The sequence below is a fragment of the Aspergillus pseudonomiae genome, assembly GCF_009193645.1.
Source record: "Aspergillus pseudonomiae strain CBS 119388 unplaced genomic scaffold BDV37scaffold_105, whole genome shotgun sequence".
NCBI classification, from domain to species: Eukaryota; Fungi; Ascomycota; class Eurotiomycetes; order Eurotiales; family Aspergillaceae; genus Aspergillus; species Aspergillus pseudonomiae.
In genome coordinates this window covers 63,515-84,143 of record NW_022476097.1, presented here as the reverse complement: position 1 = coordinate 84,143, position 20,629 = coordinate 63,515, and the positions used below count along the sequence as shown (strand labels likewise).

Here is a 20,629-nt window from a genome sequence, read left to right as displayed (position 1 = left end):
TCTAGGTTATTGCTGTGTTGGTGATATCCCGAGATGCTAGTAGCCTAGACCATTGAACTGACTCGAAGCGGTTTATGTATATTCATGTTCTTGTGGTACGTGAGTTGACTTCTATTGTATCTAGCAGCCATTAGTCCACATTTGAGCCATGTTATGTCCACATTGGTAAAAGCCTCGCATTTAAATATGATCCCACCAGGTTGTGGCTTTCATGCCCAGCTCTTAGTTTAGTTACTTTTCGTCTTAACTCAGTTAGGTGTCGGCCCCACACTTCAAAAAACCTTCTTTCTCAGCTATAGGGAGTAAGTTCAGGCTCCTTGCCTCCTACCTTGAAACCCTAGCTTATGCATACTCCAGATGGAGTAGTCCTGTCACACCAAGTTACAGCCTGTAATGGACTGCCATCATTGGCCGAAGCTCCCATTCTCAGCACAGTGGATTACCACACGTTGCGGCTCAACCTGCGAGCATACGCTGATATAGCAGCTTCATACTAACGTCTGCTCTACGGAGCAGGATTATGAGAGAATGGATGTGAACCTCTCATACCGCTAAAGCGCTCCCAGATCAGATACAACCCACTCTTGGTATATATTCCACGCGTATCTGTATAACCACAGCAAACAACGTCTGCTAAGCGAGCCGCAACCATTGCCAAGATACGTGGACTCTATCCGCCATGGGTCCACCAGTCGGCAGTTATTATCCCGATATTCCCACCTAATTGGCTTGCCCGTAGCCGGACACCGTTTGATATAGATTAACTCGCCGTTAGTTCGTGGTTCGGTGGAATTAGGGCGTACAAAGCCTATGATAGAGACGAACTCCAGTGGAGCTTCGGCTACCCTCTCGGCTACAGAATACAGTCAGTACTCCGAACTTCGAAGTAGTGTACAGAGTGCGCGCGAGAAAAATGGCCCACTGCTGATCCTCCTGCTTAGAGCGTAGCACTTAAATCAGGGGCGGCTTTGAAGGATGGTACAAAGTGATAGATAAGATGTGATGGGCCTCATATGGTACTCACTGCCTCATTTTTCTTACTTCTGTTAATCGTTTGTATTGTCTAACTGTCCACTCCTTTTTTTCTCGTAATTGAAGATACTAATTTCTATTGTCGCTCTTTGTTCTTTTTTCCTCTTTGTCTATATTCGCTTATAGATGCTGTAAAATGCGTTCTGCATCATTTCTTCTATGGGGTCTGGTACCTCTCCTTTCATCCGCCCAACTCACTGGTAGAGTCGGGCCCCTCAAGTCAGCGGCTGAGAAGGCCGCTTATAAAACGTGCAATGTTCTTGATTACGGAGCAGTCGCCGACTTGTCAACTGATATTAGTGAACCATTACTGGACGCCTTTGCGGACTGTAATGGCGGCGGTCTGGTGTATGTTCCGGAAGGAGAGTATGCCTTGTCGAGCTGGGTCCTCTTTGATAAAGGAAAGTCCTGGGCTCTGCAACTTGACGGTGTGATCTACCGTAATGGAACCGACGGCGGCAACATGATAGCTTTTGATCACACGAGCGATTTTGAGATGTTCAGCAGCACCGGAAAGGGTGCGATTCAGGGACTCGGGTATGAGTTTCGTATTGCGGGACAATCGACGAATACCAGGACGTTGAGGTTGCAGAAAACCTCCTCTTTTGCCGTTCATGATATTATCTTGGTTGATTCTCCAGCTTTTCATTTGTCGCTTGACACTGTGACAGATGGTGAAGTTTACAATGTTGTCGTTCGCGGGGGCAACTCCGGTGGGCTAGATGGTATTGATGTGTGGGGTGAGAATGTCTGGGTCCATGATGTGAGTCCGCTGATATTGAATGGAATGCCTGGGATGCAACTCACTGACGGTCGATATATAGGTCGAAGTGACTAATAAGGATGAGTGTGTGACTGTCAAGGTACAGGGGAACTCAAATTTGCTTCATGGTCGACTTGCTAACTATATCCCTCACAGAATCCATCCCATAACTTGTTGATCGAGAACGTCTACTGCAACTGGAGTGGAGGTTGCGCAATCGGATCCATTACCTCAGGCACGAATATCACGGACATCATCTACCGTAACGTGTACACTCATTCGTCCAACCAGATGTTTATGATCAAGAGTAACGGGGGTGACGGATACGTGAGGAATTTGGCTCTAGAGAATTTCATTGGTAAATCTGCTTTCTCTTCCCTTGTTGCACACTACGCCAGAAATAATTGCTAAGGAGAGAACTATTCTCAGGACACGGAAATGCCTATTCCCTGGACATTGACAGCGCCTGGAGCAACATCGAGACAGCCGACGGAGATGGTGTCGAGTTTTCAAACATTACCATATCCAATTGGAAGGGCACTGAAGCGAATGGGGCGCAACGTGGTCCGATCAAGATCCTCTGTCCTGATGATAATCCTTGCTACGATATTACGATGAAGGACTTTGCCATGTGGACGGAAACCGGAGACAGCCAGACCTATTTCTGCCAGAGCGCTTATGGGGACGGATTCTGCCTCCAAGATGGTGACGATCTGAAGGAGTACACAACGACCCTGACTGCCACCAGCGCACCGACTGGCTACACAGCACCCACAATGAAGGAAGATCTTTCCGAAGGGATAGCTTTGAACACATCCATTGCGATTCCTACTATTCCCGCCTCCTTTTACCCCGGTGTGACGCCATACAGCCGCATCGCAGGCGGCAGCTCAGCAGCTGTAACCCCCAGCTCGAGTGTTGCACCCCCTTCGAGCTCTGTAAACGCCAGCTCAAGTTTCGTCGCATGGAGTTCTTCAGTTCATGTCTCATCATCGTCGAGGGCTGTCAGCTCGCCATCCATGACCAAAGAGAGCCCTTCATCATATTGGACAAGGGCTACAGCAACACCCACTACGACTGCTGCAACTGGCACCCAGCCCACCAATCCCGTCGAGAAGAAGCCGTCCGCTGATACCGAAGTAGTAGTTGGAAAGTGTGGTTTTGCCGCACCCCCAAGCCAGAAGCCCCATCACCATGTACACCACAACTCTCCTCACCACCATTGAGGTCGACAACTAGAGCGCTCTTGTATATAGAAAGTCAACTGTAATATAGAGAGGCCGTGTCGAAACGCCAAACGCTCTACTTATTATGTAAAATGTGTTCTACCACGTTGGCAAGAAACGATATTCAAAGCCTACGGGGAATATAACGAGAGGTATACTGAAGGATTCATTCAGCTCATACCCAACTGGCCTTTCCCACGGGTCTTGAATGTGAAACTCGGTCGATGGCATCCATCATCGTATATGAAGTAGGCGGTGGTATATAGAAGAGGGAAAAAAATATTGAGGTCCTAGCCGGATTCGAACCGGCGTTACCGGAAGATTTGACTTCTCATATATCGATTGATACATATTGTTCATCAAAATCCGGTGGGATAACCACTACCCCATAGGACCGATGGATGGCAAATTTTTCGCTCCAGGGCACATTTAGCAGACAAGAAACTCCATAGGTAGCCAGGTGCGCTTGCTTCTAGAACCCCAAGCCAAATATCTAATATAGCTTACATATTTGATTTACCTTCGAAATTTTATGAATGAGAGTAATATAATAGTATATGCTTGAATGCAGAACCAGTAGTCCTTCCGTGGAGATTTCTTGTATAAGAATTCTGATCGCTTTCAGAGGCTAGAATCGCGTATATCCGACAATGCAAGGATAGCAGCAGGTAATGCCTGAAGGATATCCCGGAGTCATAGAACTAGGGAAATCCGGCCCTTTCTCTCTGTGTATCGTCGAACTTTACAAGGCGAACAGTTTGGTGAAAGCCTGTATTGCGTATTACTCCACTATTCTGGCTTCAAGCCTGGGAGACCTTGGGAGGCCCGTAGACGGACGCCTTCTCAGAAGGAGAAGTTTGGAAAACCTGATAGACACAACATTCTTAACAATCTGTCGAAGACTAGATCACTCGTAATTTGTCAGGTTCTCCTGCGTAGTAAACTCTCAGCTAAAGTCTAGCAGAAGCTAAAATCGCAAGCCGTCGAACTTGGATGGCTCCTTCATGGACTAATCGGAGATTCTGCTTAACTACCAAACGTTTACAGTGGATCTCAAGTCAATAATTCCAAACATTGTTCCACTCAAGACATGCATACAAAACACTTGTTTTTATCAATCTTGTGGCAGAGAAATGGCCAAACTGCGGCGCCTTTATCCTCAGATACATTACCGCACTAGGGCTCGCTCTTCGACCGAAGGGCTCAGGGTAGCCCTACGCTCACTGATCTTCTCCTTTCTCTATTCCTTCTTCCCCCCCACATCCAAGGGTAGACCTATGATATCACACTTCTTCAGAACCCCCCCGCATCTCCCGTGGAGAGAAATATGGGTTCAGGGAGTTCTCCGGTGGAGGACTCCACTGCCAAGACCAACCATCGCGCAAAATGTCCGCGAATCATGCAGCCATTCGCAGGAGAAACGCGAGCAATGAGACAGAAGCCAAGGTCTGGGGGAATTTATAAAAAACTAGGGATCTCATCAAATCCGTCAGGATCTGCCTTATAGCTGGAAATAGCAATTTTATACAATAATACTGTATCTATCGTAAGGGACGAATTCGTCGCTGCAACAGCATGCGTATCTTGTCTTCCGTCCTCGCTGTGGCGAATATACTCACCCTCTCAACGGGCAGAGTCATTCCTCGCCAAGATGGGAACTCTTACGTTGGCTACCTCCTTTCTACCTTTAGCGACGCGAATCCCTCGGTATTTTGGTATCTTTCCGAAGGGTCTGATCCGTTAGCCTTCAAAGCCCTTAATGGAGGAAGTCCAGTATTGGAATCAACTGTTGGCACACGAGCAGTGCGGGATGTTTTTCTGGCTTCCAATGCTGCCAGGTCTGAGTATTTCATTATTGCGACCGGTACTGAGCCCATGTTGTGACTTAAGACCCAGATTTACTAACAAATCCATCTTCCGGTAGACTTGGATATCAACGCCGAGGGCTTTTCCTGGGATGAAGCAACAAGACGCGGTAGCCGTGGGCTTACTATCTGGAAGTCAGATAATCTTGTAGATTGGTCTGAACCTACATTGACAACGTATGTAAGCCAAGAGGTCTCAAATGCAGCTGATTCTGATTGTTTCCCAACAGGATTGAGGAGGACACCGCCGGCATGGCCTGGGCACCTTCCGCTGTCTGGAATGATGATGAGCAGCAATACTATCTCTTCTGGGCGTCACGACTTTATGATCCTAGCGACTCCGATCACACCGGCACTGCTGGTTTGGATCGGATTCGCTATTCAACCACCAAAGACTTTGTGACCTTCAGCTCTCCGGCTGATTACGTCGCTCTGGATGGAATCCCTCTAATTGACCAAGAATTCCTAGAGCTCGGCACACCCGGAGCCTACGCTCGTTTCATCAAGGACGAAAACGTCAACTAGGTTTATCAAGAAACCACAACAGGTGGGCTGTTTGGCGAATGGACCCGCATTCCCGGCTATATTGGCGATAATCCGTTGTCCGAAGGGCCAGCTTCGTTCCCTGATATCGAAAACTCCGAACTTTACCATCTGTTCCTTGACAACTATGAGGAGTACGTGCCGTTCCAGACAAGCGACATCAACGCGGGTTCTTGGGAGAAATCAAGTACTGTTTCTCTCCCCTCGGGTTTGAAACATGGTTCTGTTTTGCTGTTAACGCAGTCGGAGTATGATACTATTACTTCTAAGTATGCGACGAATTAGGCGGCATAACTTGATTGAGATGGCGGTGTGTTAGGTAGTCGATTAATATAGTATCATTTGGTCCCTTTACATCATAAATTACGATTCCCAATATGGACAAGCATAGTACCGAAGAATTGCATGAAGTTAGAAGTGAGCAAGCTATTACAGCAGCATGGTTGGAACGGCCTATGGAATGAACTACTCTTGACCCCGACTCCTGGGATGTAACCACGTAGATCCTATTCGCACTACTAGAGAAGTGCTTCTAGCGTCTGCACAGTTCTTGCGATAGCCTCGTCGCTAGCTTTGAACATCGCATTGATGTCAAGAAAACGCTCAACCTCCTTTAATGCGGCAAGGACGTTTTCGCTTGTACGTGGACAGAATCTGCTCACAAATTCACGGTGGACGGGGACGCGGTGGTGGGACATCTCGAAAAAGTTTCGTTCCCTGGAGGTCTCCATGAGTCGTGTAATTGACGTTCCATTTGTTCGCTTCCTTTCTTTTTCGGCGAGAATGGATAGGAAATAGCTCTTGTCTGCCGCGAGGTCTAGATATGCGTGAGTCTCTGGTAAACTTGGAGGCGCGCCGCCAGGCACATTTTCGAGTAGTTTTGGGAATGTCGCAGCCTTCTGTAGTGGTACGGCAAAGTTGCAGTCCCAGTCAATGATACTGGGGAATGATCAGTATTGCATCGGACATGATGTTCAAGGAACGACAGCGCTTAGGTGCCAACGCTAGGGGTTAAACGAACCCTTTGATGTTATATTCCTCGTCAATTATGATGTTGTCATTGTGGAGATCGACATGGACAAACACCCAAGGGCAATTTTCATGCTGCGCATCAACATACCGGGGAATCATTGATCGTTGAATTAGATAGTCGATTGCAGTGGAATAGTCTTGGCGGCGTAGCGTACGACGTATGCCTCTGTCCACACTCTCAGTGAGCCAGATGCTGGTTGATACCTGTGTACCCTTGGGAGTCCCGTCGGGTACCCCTACTGACGTGAGAATGGCTCGATGGTATGGCTGCAAGCAGACCTACCATAAAATAAGGTTTCCGTGTCCAGTGGACACTCATGAATCATGTTGAGTATAAGGTCGGCGATCTGGTCTAGGACCTTCTGCCGATATGGTACTGGAGGGGTGGATAGATCCCATGGCATCATGGGTGACCCTTCAATCCAATCTAATAACATGTAACCAACCCCGACAGGGTTGTAGCCGCGAGAGCCGCAGTCAAAAAGCCCGTGTATACGAGGAGCAGGAACATTTGGAGACTTTCGGGCAAGTTGGATTGGTCTAATACAAATCTCTAAAAAGGAATCATCCTGGTTCAAGGGTATCCTTGCAGTCCATCGCTCATGCCTATCGCGAAAGCTGATGATGAAGATGATGTAACCAGGTCCAGTGATAGGTGAGCTGTTGTTATCTAGCTGACAGGCTGGAGTGCCAGCAAGGGAAGATGCAACCTCAAGCAGGGCTTGCTTATTGAGGAGCTTCAGAACCTCGTCCACAGATCTCATCTTGTTCGGAAAATGTTTGAGCTGCCAAGCATGTCCAGAGCCAAGGAAAAAGTTGAGAAGTGATACTTCGCAGGACGTCCAGCAAGATTACGAGAAATGCTTTATATACTTAGACCTGCTACCACTATAGTATGCAAGGGTTATTGGGTCATCGCGGTAGATACCTGTCATACATGTACTGAGTTACACAGTATATCGTTATCCAATTATATGACAAGGGGAATCGTCCGCTGTGATCCATGGGCTATTGTTATGGAGCGTTGTCAAATGTCAATTGGCTGCTGCATCATGGACGCGTCAGACGGGAACATGCATCGGGATCCGAAAGATAATATACGAAGCGGTCAGAATGGATTTGGTTGCTTCATACATGGGAACTAATTGCCCCTCATTTATCTTTCTTGTGCGACATGCCCACTAGACGGGGTGTTGAGAGCTTTTCCTCCCATAGGAGCCTTTGCAGAATATGTCATGATCTTCGTGACAATGGTGGGCAGACCCTGGGGAAGGCATTGGGCGTATATGGCCGATTGAGCGTAAATCGAAATCGTCTCTGGTCTTACTGAAGACTATTTAATTAAAGGCAAATATGGCGCACCCTTCTTCTTATGAAGATCTCAGCCTGAACCGAGTGCCTTAGCTTTCCTCATCCTCTAGTCTTTCTCATACTCTCCCCGCTCTCACTATGGCTGATATCGAAAAGCCTTACAGCACCTCAATTTTCAATTCCCTGCCTGAGCTGCACCACGCACATGAAGACTTCGTAGCTAACGGCGGACCTGAGCTGGTCAACAATGTCCTCGGACCTTTGATCGTTCAGCATCGATTGGAATTCACGCTTGGCGCTGGTCTATTGCACCGCCACTTTGATCTTTCAGACAAGGAAAAGCTGGTTGAGTTTAACAATGTCTCAATGCCATGGATGCACCAGCAGGGTGACAGGCATAGCGGAGGCCGAATTCTACCTTGTGCCTGGATGATTGATGGCACCGGCCTCGTTCCGTATGAGTTCTATTTCTCGCCACTTTGCCATGATACGAAAGCTGACCTAGCTGTCATGGCCCCATTTCTCCACAACTTTATACGCTGTACTAAGGATGAGGGATTGGAAGAGACTATTGGGCTTCGATTGTTTCATCGTCCCGGCTTTACAGGGGCTTTGGAAATGACAGAGTGGAGAGCAAATATCAATTTGACACCCGACCAGGTAATGTGCAATCTATCTTTGAACGTGATATCTATGAACTGAGTAGCTGATCACATATTTGTGTATATTTATATATGACTACAGGTCCCCGATGAGGCATGGAACAGTTCCACAGAAACCATGTGGTTTTTCGAACCGAATTATCTACGAAAGAAATATTCGTGTAGATGCAACCCAGCGTCTGGACACATGCATATACATCAGCCGTGAGAAGTGAAGATGAACGACAATAATTGATATCTTGCCATGGCGCATGAGTGATTCTGATGGATGCAGGGGGATGGCCTTAAAATGCATTTACTAGGTTCTCGAAATTGTCTTCTTTAATTTTGAGCCACGACGTCTCTCTTGGCTAGCCCGTTCTATGCGCCCAATTTGTTACATAAATGCTTTCCCACAGGCCTGATATGCCCTAAACGGATTTCTTTCATTGCGTTCAAATATAACTGGACATAGAGGGCAATAATAGGTTCTTCGCCCAAGTAATCACGTCCATTGTCCTCGCGTACTGTAAACAGACCGACGACTTCTACATCAACTAGTGGCGGTGGCATTGAGTAATGCGTGCATTAAATAGTACTTGTTGCAGTGGATAGTTTGAGGGCTTTATAGAAGTATACAGATAGTCCCATTGAATCACACTGGATAGTGCAGTGTGTAAACCCAACACTCTCATTGCCATTGCTGTAGTGTTGATATATTTCTGGAGATTCGAAGCCGCTAAATCGCTACAGGACCCGTATTCGATTGATTAGGGCCTGTCAATGTTTACATCATGCACAGCCTACTCCGCCGAGGCTCAATCAGCATTCAACTCGCGTGTTGGCTATGCCGATCCATTCCCGTATCGTCGTGAGATACGCTGATCCCCCCCAGCCAATTTCCGGATCGAGCAAATCAGGCCAAATGCAAGTGGGCAGGACAAAATCCTCTAATACATTGTTTGAACGATATAATGCGGCTGTAGCCCCCATGCACCGATGAGAATCGAACAACACAATTGCTGGCTCACAACGATGGCACCCTCATTATCGAAAATCGGTCTTCTGCCTATTCTTGCGCTGTCGCTTTGCTTCGGTAGTACTTTGGGTGAGCCCTGGAAAGTTATCGACTCGGATTTCCCCGACCCTAGCGTCATCAAGACCGACGATGGATATTATGCCTTTGCAACCTCTTCACACGGGGTCAATACTCAAATAGCTCATTCTGCAGATTTCAACACGTGGAAGGTCTTGGATGGCCAAGACGCGCTTCCAGGTCCTTTCCCAAGCTGGGTAAATGGGAGCCATCCGAAGGTCTGGGCTCCAGATGTTATCCAACGGGTGAGTCTATGAGTCTCTTCCATGAGCTCCAACTAAGAATGACAGAATGATGGAACCTTTGTCATATACTATTCCGCCGCCACCAGCGGAACCAACAGTAAACACTGTGTTGGCGCCGCAACTTCTTCGTCAGTTACCGGCCCCTACTCGCCGGAGCAAGATGTACTTGCCTGTGATAAGAGCAAAGGCGGCGCCATCGATGCTGCGGGCTTCAAAGATGACGACGGAACGTACTATGTTGTGTATAAGGTTGATGGCAACAGTCTCAACCAGGGCAGCGAGTACCACCCCACCCCTATCATGCTGCAGAAGCTGAAGTCGGATGCCGTGACTCCTGACGGGGACGCCGTGCAGTTGATTGATCGTGACGATGCCGACGGGCCCCTGGTCGAAGCACCTAGTCTCGTGAAGAGCGGTGGCCAGTACTACCTGTCGTTCTCGTCAAATTGGTACAACACCTTGAAATATGATGTTAGCTACGCCGTCGCATCGACCGTAACGGGTCCGTACACCAAGGCGTCGGCTCCAGACGCGCCGCTGCTGGTTTCAGGGGATAGCAGCGACGGAGGACCTCTTGGTGGTCCCGGTGGCTCTGATTTCCGCCAGGATGGAGGTGCGATTGTGTTCCATGCTTTCAATAATGGGCAGAATATGACCAAGGGTCGTGGTATGTGGGCGGCCAACGTCAAGATTGGTGGAGGAAAGATCTCTGTCCAGTGAGCCAAGGATATGGGCATCAAGTGTCGTTCATTAAATATATCAAATTTGTACGAATATCGTCGTTAATATACATGCATGGTATAATTACATATCTCAAGGGTATCTGCAGTTTGCTAATGAGCGTGGCCATCCTGATTCCGAGGATGGTTCTTTTCCAGCTCACGCCATTTCTTAACCACGACAGCTCTCTCCTCTGCTGATGAGGCACACATCTCCTGGATGCCTTGTTCTAGTCGCGACCGTAAGATGTACTTCGTCTTGTTCTTTGTTAGGGAACTGCGAAGGCTCTTGTGTAGTCCGTCCAGCGGGAAGCCTGCTAGTCCCCAGATGCCTATTGAGGTTGTAGGTTAGCTTACGAATAGAAATATAATGTATTCGAGAAAGGCATACCTGCAGCTGGCTTCAAGAACACACCACCCATACCCTTCCCGACGCCCTTTACCAAGCCTCTACCACCGGACTTCTGGAAGCCCCGAGCAGGTTGCGTAAGAAGGCCGGTAATGCCATAGTAGAATCCTTCTGTGAATTCCTGTCCACTGTCAGCATCCTGCCTGAAGACCACGCATAGGGCAATCACTCACGATCCCGGCTGCTCGAAAGCCACTCTTCACATTGCGTACTCTCGGGATCCGTTGCACCGTTGTATCATGATACAGCTTTGGTGCGTTATGGAAGCCCTTGGCTAAGCTCAGCGTCAAATCGGTGGGTAACATGATCGCATAATTAAGCACTTGCTTGGCAAACTTAGAGGTGTGATAGCTTGTTTCCGCTAGAATCTCTTGCGCACCGATTTTCTGTTCTGTAGCTTGTTTGCGAGTCAGCGTGCGTTCAAGATCGAGTTCATTCGCAGCGTTATCGGCATCGGAGTCATCAACCGCTGTATCTGCACTACTACTGCCTGACTGTCCTTCCTCGGCTGAAGCATATTCGCTTTCACTCCCCGGTTCTGAGGCGGATGACCCATCATCGCTCTCAGATCGGTCTTGACGACTGGCGCCATTGATATGGGAATTGGAAGGCCCCTCCCCTTTTTGTGCTTTCGCCTGCGCCAGGCCTGCGGCACAATGTGACTGTATCCAATCTCGGTCACCGATATGGCGATGGTGATTGTGACGCTTTCTTTTGCGGTTTTCCTTGGAAAGCATTCCAGCCAGGTCTGTAGGCACAGTGGCAAGGCCGCTGATGAAACCGCTGACAACCCCATATAGCACCTCAGCACTGGCGGAAAGCGGTCCTCGCGGATCGCGGTTCGTGTCGTAATGCTTAGAGCGATACCTGAAAAGTATGAGTTAACGGTCACAGAACACGTTGGTCTGAAGGAAAGGGGGTCTCACAGTTCAAGACTATGCGGGTCCACAAGCCCAGCCTCTACCAGAACGGCTGCCGCAAATGTGCTCAACTTGATGTGCAGATGTTTATGCCACCATACCGCCGGCCGGGTGGGACATATAGCGCACCGCAGCCTGCGCAAATCGAGATGTTGATGAAAGCTGCAGACGGCGTTTTGCACACCCCTCTCTGTCCGCATGCCTTTGCCTATCTCCTCGGCCTTTTCTAGAGTAGATGGCTCTAGAGCTTTGTTGATTGCTTCTGCTAGTTTCTGTGCGGTCAATTGTTTATATGGCACGGGCTGTGGTCCAGCGCCTGCGCGCGCCACAATCGATCCCCAGAACGGCTGATCACCGAAGAAGGGTACAATTACCGTCGGACGACCCAGGACCAGCCCGGCAGCAGTGGTGCCTGCACCACCATGGTGAACGACGCATGAAACATGATGGAAAAGCCAGTCGTGTGGAACCTTGCCCAACAGCATGACATTCTCGGGAATCTCCGCTCTTCCTTCTCCAATATTGCCCCATCCCTTCGACACGAGCGCTCTCTTCCCTGTAAGACGGACAGCCTCGAATACAATTTCGGTCAGTTTAGCGGGATTGTCAACTACGATGGAACCAAAACCGATATACACCGGGGGGTCGCCTGCTTTAAGGAATGCATCAAGATCGTCGGGTGGCTTGTAGTTCGTGTCGCTGGCTAGAAACTGGAACCCGCAGACGTCGATATGTTCACCCCAGTCCTGAGGCTTGGGGAGGAGGGATGGAGACCTATAGTGATTAGCATCTGTGTAGACGTTTACAAGTTACGTAACATACCAAAGATAGGTATATGGTATTCGCAACCGATGTGCGATGCTGGGAGCCCGGATGGCATCCAAGGGGTCCAAGCCCAGCTCCCTCTTTCGAAAGCGATTGATCAGGTCGCCAAGTCCTTCCCATAGCATCACCTCGACAATCGCATATGACGCGAAATTCGCAACGGATGGCTTGGTATTACGCGCTCGGACATTGGCCAATGGATGGGGGAATGACTGTGTCGCCGACCATGGCATCCTACAATCTCAGTACACGACGACTTCCGCTAGAACACGGATAAACTCACGTAAACATCATATTCACCGGAATTCCCAGCTTCTCTGCACAGCTAAGATGGGCGAAACTAGGCGGATTCGCAATGATCACGTCGGCGACAAACGGCTGGCTGGTGCAATCTAGAGCCTCACTCCACGGATCCTCCTTGATATGATGCATACCCGTCCCATCCCCAGTCTCAAAGCACGAGCGCCAGCACCCGGAAAAAATAGCCTTCATTTCACGACGGCGTTTTGGGATCGCGCCACTGCGAATCGTCCGCATATCCGGCATCAAACCGGGATTGTTTACCATGAACGCCATCAATTCTGCTGGGTCGCCCCCAATGTTGAAAAACTCCAGCCCAGTTTCATTGATATATTCACGAAAGGCGAGATGGGTAGCCAGTCGGACCCGGTGTCCATGCTTCTGTAACTCCTTTCCCAACGCAACGAATGGCTGCACGTCACCGCGAGAACCCACCACGTGGATAACGACGTTTAAACGCAAGGGAAACGTGTCCTGTCCTTCTATCGACATAACCGACGGTCTACGGTCCCCGCGCAGGGGCGTCGGGTACCGTTCCAGATGCTTAATCAGATTGAGCAGCCAGGGCTTCTGTTCGCGAAACTTGATATCCAATCGTCCGTCATCTATTGACCATGAGACACCGTTCCGTTATCACCGTCTGTAGAAGAGGGTGGAATACAAACCCATCACCCGAACACCAGTATCCAATCCCTGCTCTCGAACATGCACCTGGCCACCACCAACCGAGCGACGCCTGGCACTGAGATGCTCATCCGGCCAATCCCCCGCCGTGATGCCATGTTGATGCGGTCGGACCGGTGAAGCTGTTGCTGCTGCCATGATGCTGGTGTATACCAATCCTGTGTGAGTGCATTTGTTATACACCCCTCCGTAGTACGTATGATTTCCAGAACCAAAGAGAGAGGGAGGAGCAAAGGTGACTTGGATGAGGACGGAAAAGTTCCCACGGAGCCGACCGATGATGTCACAGCTCTATGGATTAGCTTCGGCCGATCCACTGGTTGAGCTGAACCACTCTTTTGCTGATTTTCATGCCGAGCCCGTTGGGTCCCACTGGTGACTTGTGCTGTTGTCATGATTAAGAAATTGACTGGCATTCAGGCTTACTTGTTGCGATGAACTCATTCCCCTAGTTGGTCGTTAGTGGTCGCTGTTGTCCAGTCCCGGGCCAGCCCTATCGGGCCGATCCCGATTCTTGGCTCGTGTGCGATGCCAAGGTTCACCTCGAAATTTGCCTCTTAGCTATCCACCATATAATACAAATCGGAAAAGGTAAAGGCAAAATCTGGAGTTCCTCGGATGTCCTGCACATTACTTCAAGTCATACCTCGCTTCCCCGGTCTCTCGACCATCCGCGGATTTGGACGGAAACCCCGGCCATGTTCCTCGGCCTCGCCGTCTTTACAAAGAACCTCGTTATCACTTATCAGGAATCGTTTCGTTGAAATAAATATATCTATCGTGACTAAGTGGATTAGGACTTGGTAGAGAAGATTCATCAATACCAGCTAGCTCTCTACGGTGTACAACAAACAATAAATATCCGTTTGGTAGTTAACTAATGCGTTCACAGTAAAAGCACTTTTCCCTGTTGCTATGCAGAAAGATTGAGAGATATATGACGCAAATACTCCCGTACTCTGAATTTCCTGTTAAAGCCTATCTATGTAGGGAGTTTTGCATAAGTAGTACTCATTGTAAGCATGCTAAACCGGCTGCTCAACAAAAAGCCTTTATAGTAGCTACTTCTGACCATCCTTCATTAGGATTCTGGCATACAAATGGTTCTTTGCCCTTTTTGACCGGGGAACAGTGAAAGCGACCCTGTAACGGGTATCGGAGGTAGCTCTGCGTACATTTGTCTCATCTATAGGGCAGGAAAAGGAGTGGAGAAACTAGCATCCTTTGCTATAGACATGGATCGGGGTTTGCGTTAACCAACATTTAGCAAGGGCAACGTCGCACTCGGTCAGGGGACACAACCCTATAATATGTCTGCTAGCGTCCCACGAAAATTACAGAATTATACAGAATGACCCCTGAGAAAACGTTCTCCAGCGGCCCATATGGACTACAAGGCTAGCGACAGGGTGCGTGCGAAATTGATTTTACCTGGAAGATGGTATCCCTGCCAGGGTCGGGACAAAATATTCTTTCTCCCCAGGACTATTTCCCTCCCAGAGAACAGCAAGAGTAATGCCCCGGTCGCTCGGGCACTCGTAAGAGTCATAGTGTGGTACAACATACTTTAGGCCGGAATGCTCGAGTCAGTGATGGTAGCTGATAAAGACTTTCACCGTGGTCGAGGGTCACATCTTGTTTGCTCACTCGACCGGCGCAATGAGCAAGTTTGAACCCGATAGCGGGCAGCCCATAGTCAGTGTCCTGACGTGGCTTTTCATGATCACGGCTATTCTTGTGGTCTTCGCTCGGCTTGGAACTAAATATTGGATCATCCGACGGTGGACAGCGGACGACTACCTCTGCATTGCATCAATGGTAAGATCATCAGCTATGACTGACAGCTTTATGAACGCGCCATAATAACCCAGGCTTCTCCAGGTTATCTGTATAGCGCAATCGATAGCTGTTTCCATGGCGACAGCAAATGGATATGGCAAGCATTATATGTCACTCTCTGAGACAAGCATGGAAAATATCATGAAGGTGAGCTCCTACAAGCATGGCTCTCTGTAAGCTATTCATAGTCCACTAGTCTCAATATGCTGCCACGATTCTCTTTATCTCCAGCATGCTTTTCTCCAAACTATCAGTCATCTATTTTATCCGAAATGTGACGCCGGCATTCAATCCTGATCGACTTATCACTGCTGGACTGGAGGTCTTGACTATCCTATGGGCTGGTATTGGTATTCTCACTGCTGCATTCCAATGTAAATTGCCTCGGCCATGGGACTATCTCCACGGTGAATGCATCCAGCGTCGAAACTGGTGGAATTATATGTGTGTGATGAATATTGCGACCGACGCCGGGATAATGGCTCATGGGATCTTCATCGTCGCGCGGCTTCAGATGCGCTTAAAGAGGAAGCTCGCACTGGCGATGATTTTTGGATTACGCACCTGGTGAGCGGCAAAACATTTCTCTATATATTCTATTCATGACTGATCTCCTCTCCAGCGTTATTGCTGCCGGCGCTTGTCAGGCTTTTTACGCCAACCAAGCGGTTGAGTCCCCCGATCCGACGGCTGATACCTCGCCGTTTACCATCTCTACCCAAGTCACCCAGTGTTTGGGTCTTATCGCTTGCTGTTCACCTGAATTGAAGCCATTCATAGAGAACCTTCGCTCGTTGGGTTTCTACGTTGACGGAATATCGCGTCACAGTGCTTCTGGTGCGAGATGTAATGCAGCGACGACGCGACCTTGTAAGCAGGAGGATCTTTTCTGCAATGAGCATGAACTTCAGACCATCTCTCCCTTGAAGAGCTCCTATCAGGCAACAGTTACTGCGTCATTATCAAAACGAGACTGGGATGAGGGAAGCCAGTCTAGCCAGGCTCACATTATCCACGAAGTCCGCACATGGACTGTTACCGAGTCGGTATGAGATGGCATGCAGGCCTTCTTTTCGTTTCATTTCTATGCTTGTCCTACTTTGGTAGGGTAGTAGAAATTTGGGCTTGGTTGTTGTGCAGTTTACTATTCGCTTAGTTCAAATGCTCCCATTCCTGTGCCGTGTACGACCCTTCGTCTCTCGCTGCTACCTCTCCCTCTTTGTTTTCTCTCTCCTTTTTGTTTTTCTGTTTTCCCTTTGCCCACATCATCGTCCTGTCGCTACTTTCCCTAGTAATGTTACTTTTCCCTTTTACAGTAGGAATAGTGGTAGATCATTATAGGATGTAGGAAACTAGACCGGATATTCCCTGTAGGCGGGAGGGCCTACCAATAACGGGGACATGGCCATCGACATGGCTATCGACCCGTCAAAAGCGGATCCAGGCCACTGATCTGCACGCCCAGTGCATCCGAAATGTCTTGCGAGAGGGGCGATAACTGCGATCCCCGACTTCAATTGGGCTTTTCCACCATGGGTACCCTTGTCAGGTTGCGTCCTCGCCTCACACAGGTGCTCGGTGTCGCCTGATTAGCCTGTCACAGCTGCCATCTGATTTGTGGACTTTTCTCGACTGCCTAATCCATATACTGTGTACAGCAGGGGCTACGGAGAGTATTCAGAGACCCTGACCCTGCTACTGATTGGCTATGTGGGCCGGGCCAGAGCTGTTGTAAATCCCTCGGTGTCTGTCCCTGTACCCCAATTCTTTTCTCTTCCTCTTCACGCATTTCTGTTGAAGAATTTCGTGATTGATCGTCCGAATATTTGTATACTCGCCGATATATGCTCATTGCCACTACCCACTAATTTCTCCAACATGTCTGCGCACGAATTGAAGCAAATGGCGCCTCCTGTGCTGAGCGAGATGGAGGGACAACCGATCTACCGAGACAAGGACGATGTGTATTTGACTCGTATGGGGAAGCGCCCTGTTTTGAAGGTGAAGTTACCTTGATAATTCTATCTCTGACGGAGGTATTAACATCATCCTTCGAAAGAGAAACTTTGGGTTGATGTCAATGCTGGGATTTAGCTGCACCCTGTTGGTCACATGGGAGGGATATATCATGTAAGTTGTCATTGACCCTGCGCGGTGACGACCTCATGGCTTACATTAGGGTTCTTCCAACAGATTGTTTCTGCAATCTTTTCAAAAGTACTTTGCATCCGCTGCATCAACGTGTGTTGAATCGATTACTGACCTAGACCCAGCGGTGGCCCGGCTGGCTCTGTCTATGGCTTTCTTTTCGTCTGGGCTGGTATTGCCGCCACGTTTGTCGTAATATCTGAGCTTGTGTCGATGTAAGCTTTCATTAGGGATACACACCCAGAAAGAACTGATGAGTGATCGACAGGGCTCCTACGTCCGGAGGACAGTACCATTGGTGCTCGATGTTGGCCCCTCCATCGGCAATGAAGTTGGCCAGTTATATGACAGGTACGTCTATACCAGGAAACTCAAGAGCTGCCTGATGTTTAGTCATTTACGATAAGGATAGGTTGGCTTACCGTGATCGGATGGCAAGCCACGTTCGCATCCGCAATGTACTTGAACGGGAACATGATCCAAGCCCTTATTATCCTTACCAGGTCAGAGTATGTCCCTCACCCATGGCGGAAAGCTCTATATGCATGGGGACTCTCTGCCCTCTCTGCTCTCATCAATATCGTTGGCGGCAAGTTTCTACCCCGGTTTGAGGGCACCATTCTAATCTTCCATGTCCTGGGGTTTTTCGCCATCCTGGTTCCCTTGACCTATATGGCGGATCACAAGTCGTCGGCCGAAGAAGTATTTACCTACTTCATTAACAAAGGCAATTGGCCTTCAGATGCACTGTCAGTCTTTGTCGGACTGACTGGTCCTGTTTTCGCTTTCGCTGGCGGTGATGCTGCAGTCCACGTACGTCCACAGTGGTTATTTCATGGCGAAGGATCCGCTAACATTCGCGATATAGATGGTTGAAGAGATGACCAATGCAACAACCGCTGTTCCCCTCTCTCTAATGTTAACAGTGCTAATCAATGGGTCCATGGGGTTTGGAATGATGCTCGCCTTATATTTCTGTCTTGGTGATATCCAAGCTGCGCTTCAATCCCCGACAGGTGTACCTTTCTTTGCCATCTTCCTGCAGGCAACAGGTTCTGTATCCGGCACGGCGATTGCAGGTGCTCTGGTAACCTCCCTGGGCGGTTGTAACACAATTGGCACCTTAACAGCCGCATCGCGCCAATTCTGGTCCTTCTCTCGTGACCGAGGCATTCCTGGCTGGCGAATGTGGAGCAAGGTATACAGATCCCCTCAAGTATAGGATTGGCCTATCCATTGAAACTGAAATCTTAATAGGTAACTGAACGTACGTCCATCCCAACATATGCAGTCCTTCTTACGGCAATTGTTGGGTGCCTCCTGAATCTCATTACCATCGGCTCAGACGTGGCATTCAACAGCTTGGTGTCCATGTCCATTTCGGGTCTTTACCTATCATACATGGCTGCTGGAGGACTGTTGCTCTACCGCTGCTGTACCGGCGGAATTGGGGACGCGACCGAGGGCGAGCACACTATGATCAACACGGCAGGGGCTAGGCTAGTCTGGGGACCATTTCGAGTTCCTGGCATCTTGGGTATAACCATTAATACCTTCTCCTTGGCCTACATGACAATCGCTACGTTTTTTGGCTTCTGGCCTACGACTAACGATGTTAATACAAAGACGATGAACTATAGCATTGTTGGAACGATAGGTGTTATTATACTTAGCCTTATGTACTACTTTATCCGAGCGAGGAAGGTGTACAGTGGCCCTCAGATAGAGATATCGTAATGGTCAGATTGGAGATCATGGTCTACAGGCGTGACAGTTTGAGTTGTGTTTCCACAAGTGCCATTCTGATACTAGCCCTCGAGACAGGGTATCTGCGAATGACTAACTTCAGTCTTTCCAGCTTGGCCTGCGCCATAATTGATCCCAAGCTGAAGTGGTTTTTGGTGTATTCACTGAATTACTCTTGTCTCCAAATCAGCCTCACTATGTGAATAGCCACGCCAAAAATCCATACTATCACCGTTCTCGTGTATTGGTATTTAGTGTATTGTCTAATAGAAAAAAAGCCCCCCCCTCCCCCAAACTATTCTTCAAACTTGGCTGTTAGGTAGCGATATCTCCGTGGCTACGTTTATCATAATGGACTAATTAACGTAAGGCTTGAAACTTGCCATCATACTCTATGGAAGGTAGCTCTCTGCTGGCCCAGCTGTGGATAGGGAGAGGAATGCACCAGAGCTATCCAAAAATGGCCAAGACAAGCCAGTAGCTGTCCTCAGTGTCCAGTGGCTTTAATATAATACTCATGGTGTTTGCAGGACTAGTCCCCGCTAACCCCTACTAGGATTCATACAGCTTTCTTTAACGTCGTTTGCCCAAACCACTCCGATAGCTATTCGGAAGCGCCTCTAAACGCTGTACCACGATGCTTATCCTGGGGTTTCTCATGTATTGATAGCAAAATTATGAAACCATGTGCAGCAGATCGCAACAGGTGTACTCAGTAGTACGGGAAATGCTATATATAGTACGGGTGCGTTTTGAGCAGGTCTACAAATAGGTCTTCCATGAAGTATGTTCCACCCTTGCTTTTAACCTTACAAAAGGGATGCCCCACAGTAGGGCCCTTTTTAGGTTGCGTCAAGACGAAACACAACCTAGTCGTATGTTGCAAAATTTATTTGATCTCAGTGTTGCGGTCTAATTTATGAAACATATTTTATTGGCTTACATTGCTCGAACAAATGTAGTGGCCGACTTGTGGACTACATTCTTGCCTATCTTGTCTCATTCAGTTACCAAAATGTTGGACCAGTCCGACCTTCTCATAGATAACCAATACATAGCCTCATCCAGACATTCCGCACTCCAGATGCTAAGGCATCACTAGCCATGATTGGCGTGTGGGACATGACTTCGTCGTTTTACCATCGTGCTTCGACCGTCGGCTGACTTGAAAAAGGCTCGGCTCTATACCATGATCTACAGTGGCTGAGACATTTAAACCTCTTGAAGAAGATGGCCTCGAATAATTGTGATCCCCCTTGGCTTGATATTTACTACAATGCAACCT

The 20,629-nt window shown here is 48.6% G+C and overlaps 8 protein-coding genes and 1 non-coding gene across 9 annotated transcripts; 6 read left to right on the top strand and 3 right to left on the bottom strand.

Annotated features, from left to right (window-relative positions):
- Positions 1–1,168: 1,168 nt before the first annotated feature.
- BDV37DRAFT_275610 (pectin lyase fold/virulence factor) lies at positions 1,169–3,021 on the top strand (the record flags this gene model as incomplete). The annotated part of the gene is made up of 4 exons (XM_032085422.1): positions 1,169–1,795; positions 1,857–1,895; positions 1,952–2,153; positions 2,225–3,021. The coding sequence occupies 4 exons, from the start codon at positions 1,169–1,171 to the stop codon at positions 3,019–3,021; spliced, it is 1,665 nt and encodes a 554-aa protein (XP_031936376.1).
- Positions 3,022–3,306: 285 nt separating this feature from the next.
- Positions 3,307–3,417, bottom strand: BDV37DRAFT_t205. The gene has a single exon. It is a non-coding gene; the product is annotated as a tRNA-Gln (tRNA).
- Positions 3,418–4,596: 1,179 nt separating this feature from the next.
- Positions 4,597–5,734, top strand: BDV37DRAFT_290513 (glycoside hydrolase family 43 protein; the record flags this gene model as incomplete). Its single annotated transcript, XM_032088735.1, has 4 exons — positions 4,597–4,885; positions 4,946–5,063; positions 5,117–5,382; positions 5,422–5,734. 4 exons carry the CDS (start codon positions 4,597–4,599, stop codon positions 5,712–5,714), a joined length of 966 nt encoding a protein of 321 aa, XP_031936375.1. The 3' UTR covers positions 5,715–5,734.
- Positions 5,735–5,947: 213 nt separating this feature from the next.
- Positions 5,948–7,225, bottom strand: BDV37DRAFT_287965 (phosphotransferase family protein; the record flags this gene model as incomplete). Its single annotated transcript, XM_032088194.1, has 3 exons — positions 5,948–6,368; positions 6,451–6,697; positions 6,745–7,225. 3 exons carry the CDS (start codon positions 7,223–7,225, stop codon positions 5,948–5,950), a joined length of 1,149 nt encoding a protein of 382 aa, XP_031936374.1.
- A 685-nt stretch (positions 7,226–7,910) lies between these two features.
- On the top strand, positions 7,911–8,474 carry BDV37DRAFT_287964 (uncharacterized protein; the record flags this gene model as incomplete). Its single annotated transcript, XM_032088193.1, has 1 exon — positions 7,911–8,474. One exon carries the CDS (start codon positions 7,911–7,913, stop codon positions 8,472–8,474), a length of 564 nt encoding a protein of 187 aa, XP_031936373.1.
- A 972-nt stretch (positions 8,475–9,446) lies between these two features.
- On the top strand, positions 9,447–10,744 carry BDV37DRAFT_12876 (glycoside hydrolase family 43 protein; the record flags this gene model as incomplete). Its single annotated transcript, XM_032078698.1, has 2 exons — positions 9,447–9,754; positions 9,800–10,744. Coding segments are annotated over 2 exons (983 nt in total), but the record flags the coding sequence as incomplete, so codon positions are not given.
- Positions 9,860–14,014, bottom strand: BDV37DRAFT_261744 (uncharacterized protein). Its single transcript, XM_032083355.1, has 7 exons — positions 13,589–14,014; positions 12,911–13,532; positions 12,625–12,861; positions 11,809–12,576; positions 11,056–11,749; positions 10,865–11,003; positions 9,860–10,805 (listed from the first exon to the last, which is right to left on the bottom strand). Exons 2-7 carry the CDS (start codon positions 13,417–13,419, stop codon positions 10,588–10,590), a joined length of 2,565 nt encoding a protein of 854 aa, XP_031936371.1. The 5' UTR covers positions 13,420–13,532; positions 13,589–14,014; the 3' UTR covers positions 9,860–10,587.
- Positions 14,015–15,525: 1,511 nt separating this feature from the next.
- Positions 15,526–16,502, top strand: BDV37DRAFT_287961 (uncharacterized protein; the record flags this gene model as incomplete). The annotated part of the gene is made up of 3 exons (XM_032088192.1): positions 15,526–15,597; positions 15,647–16,017; positions 16,073–16,502. The coding sequence occupies 3 exons, from the start codon at positions 15,526–15,528 to the stop codon at positions 16,500–16,502; spliced, it is 873 nt and encodes a 290-aa protein (XP_031936370.1).
- An 826-nt stretch (positions 16,503–17,328) lies between these two features.
- Positions 17,329–19,335, top strand: BDV37DRAFT_290505 (amino acid/polyamine transporter I; the record flags this gene model as incomplete). The annotated part of the gene is made up of 7 exons (XM_032088734.1): positions 17,329–17,451; positions 17,510–17,580; positions 17,724–17,813; positions 17,867–17,949; positions 18,011–18,411; positions 18,467–18,796; positions 18,856–19,335. The coding sequence occupies 7 exons, from the start codon at positions 17,329–17,331 to the stop codon at positions 19,333–19,335; spliced, it is 1,578 nt and encodes a 525-aa protein (XP_031936369.1).
- Positions 19,336–20,629: the final 1,294 nt, after the last annotated feature.

Coding starts and splice junctions, on each gene's coding strand:
- BDV37DRAFT_261744 (XM_032083355.1), bottom strand. CDS start 13,419: ATGTCGATAGAAGGACAGGACACGTTTCCCTTGCGTTTAAACGTCGTT. Junction 12,577..12,624: donor ATACCATATACCTATCTTTG/GTATGTTACGTA, acceptor TAATCACTATAG/GTCTCCATCCCTCCTCCCCA. Junction 10,806..10,864: donor GTTCTTGAAGCCAGCTGCAG/GTATGCCTTTCT, acceptor CAACCTCAATAG/GCATCTGGGGACTAGCAGGC.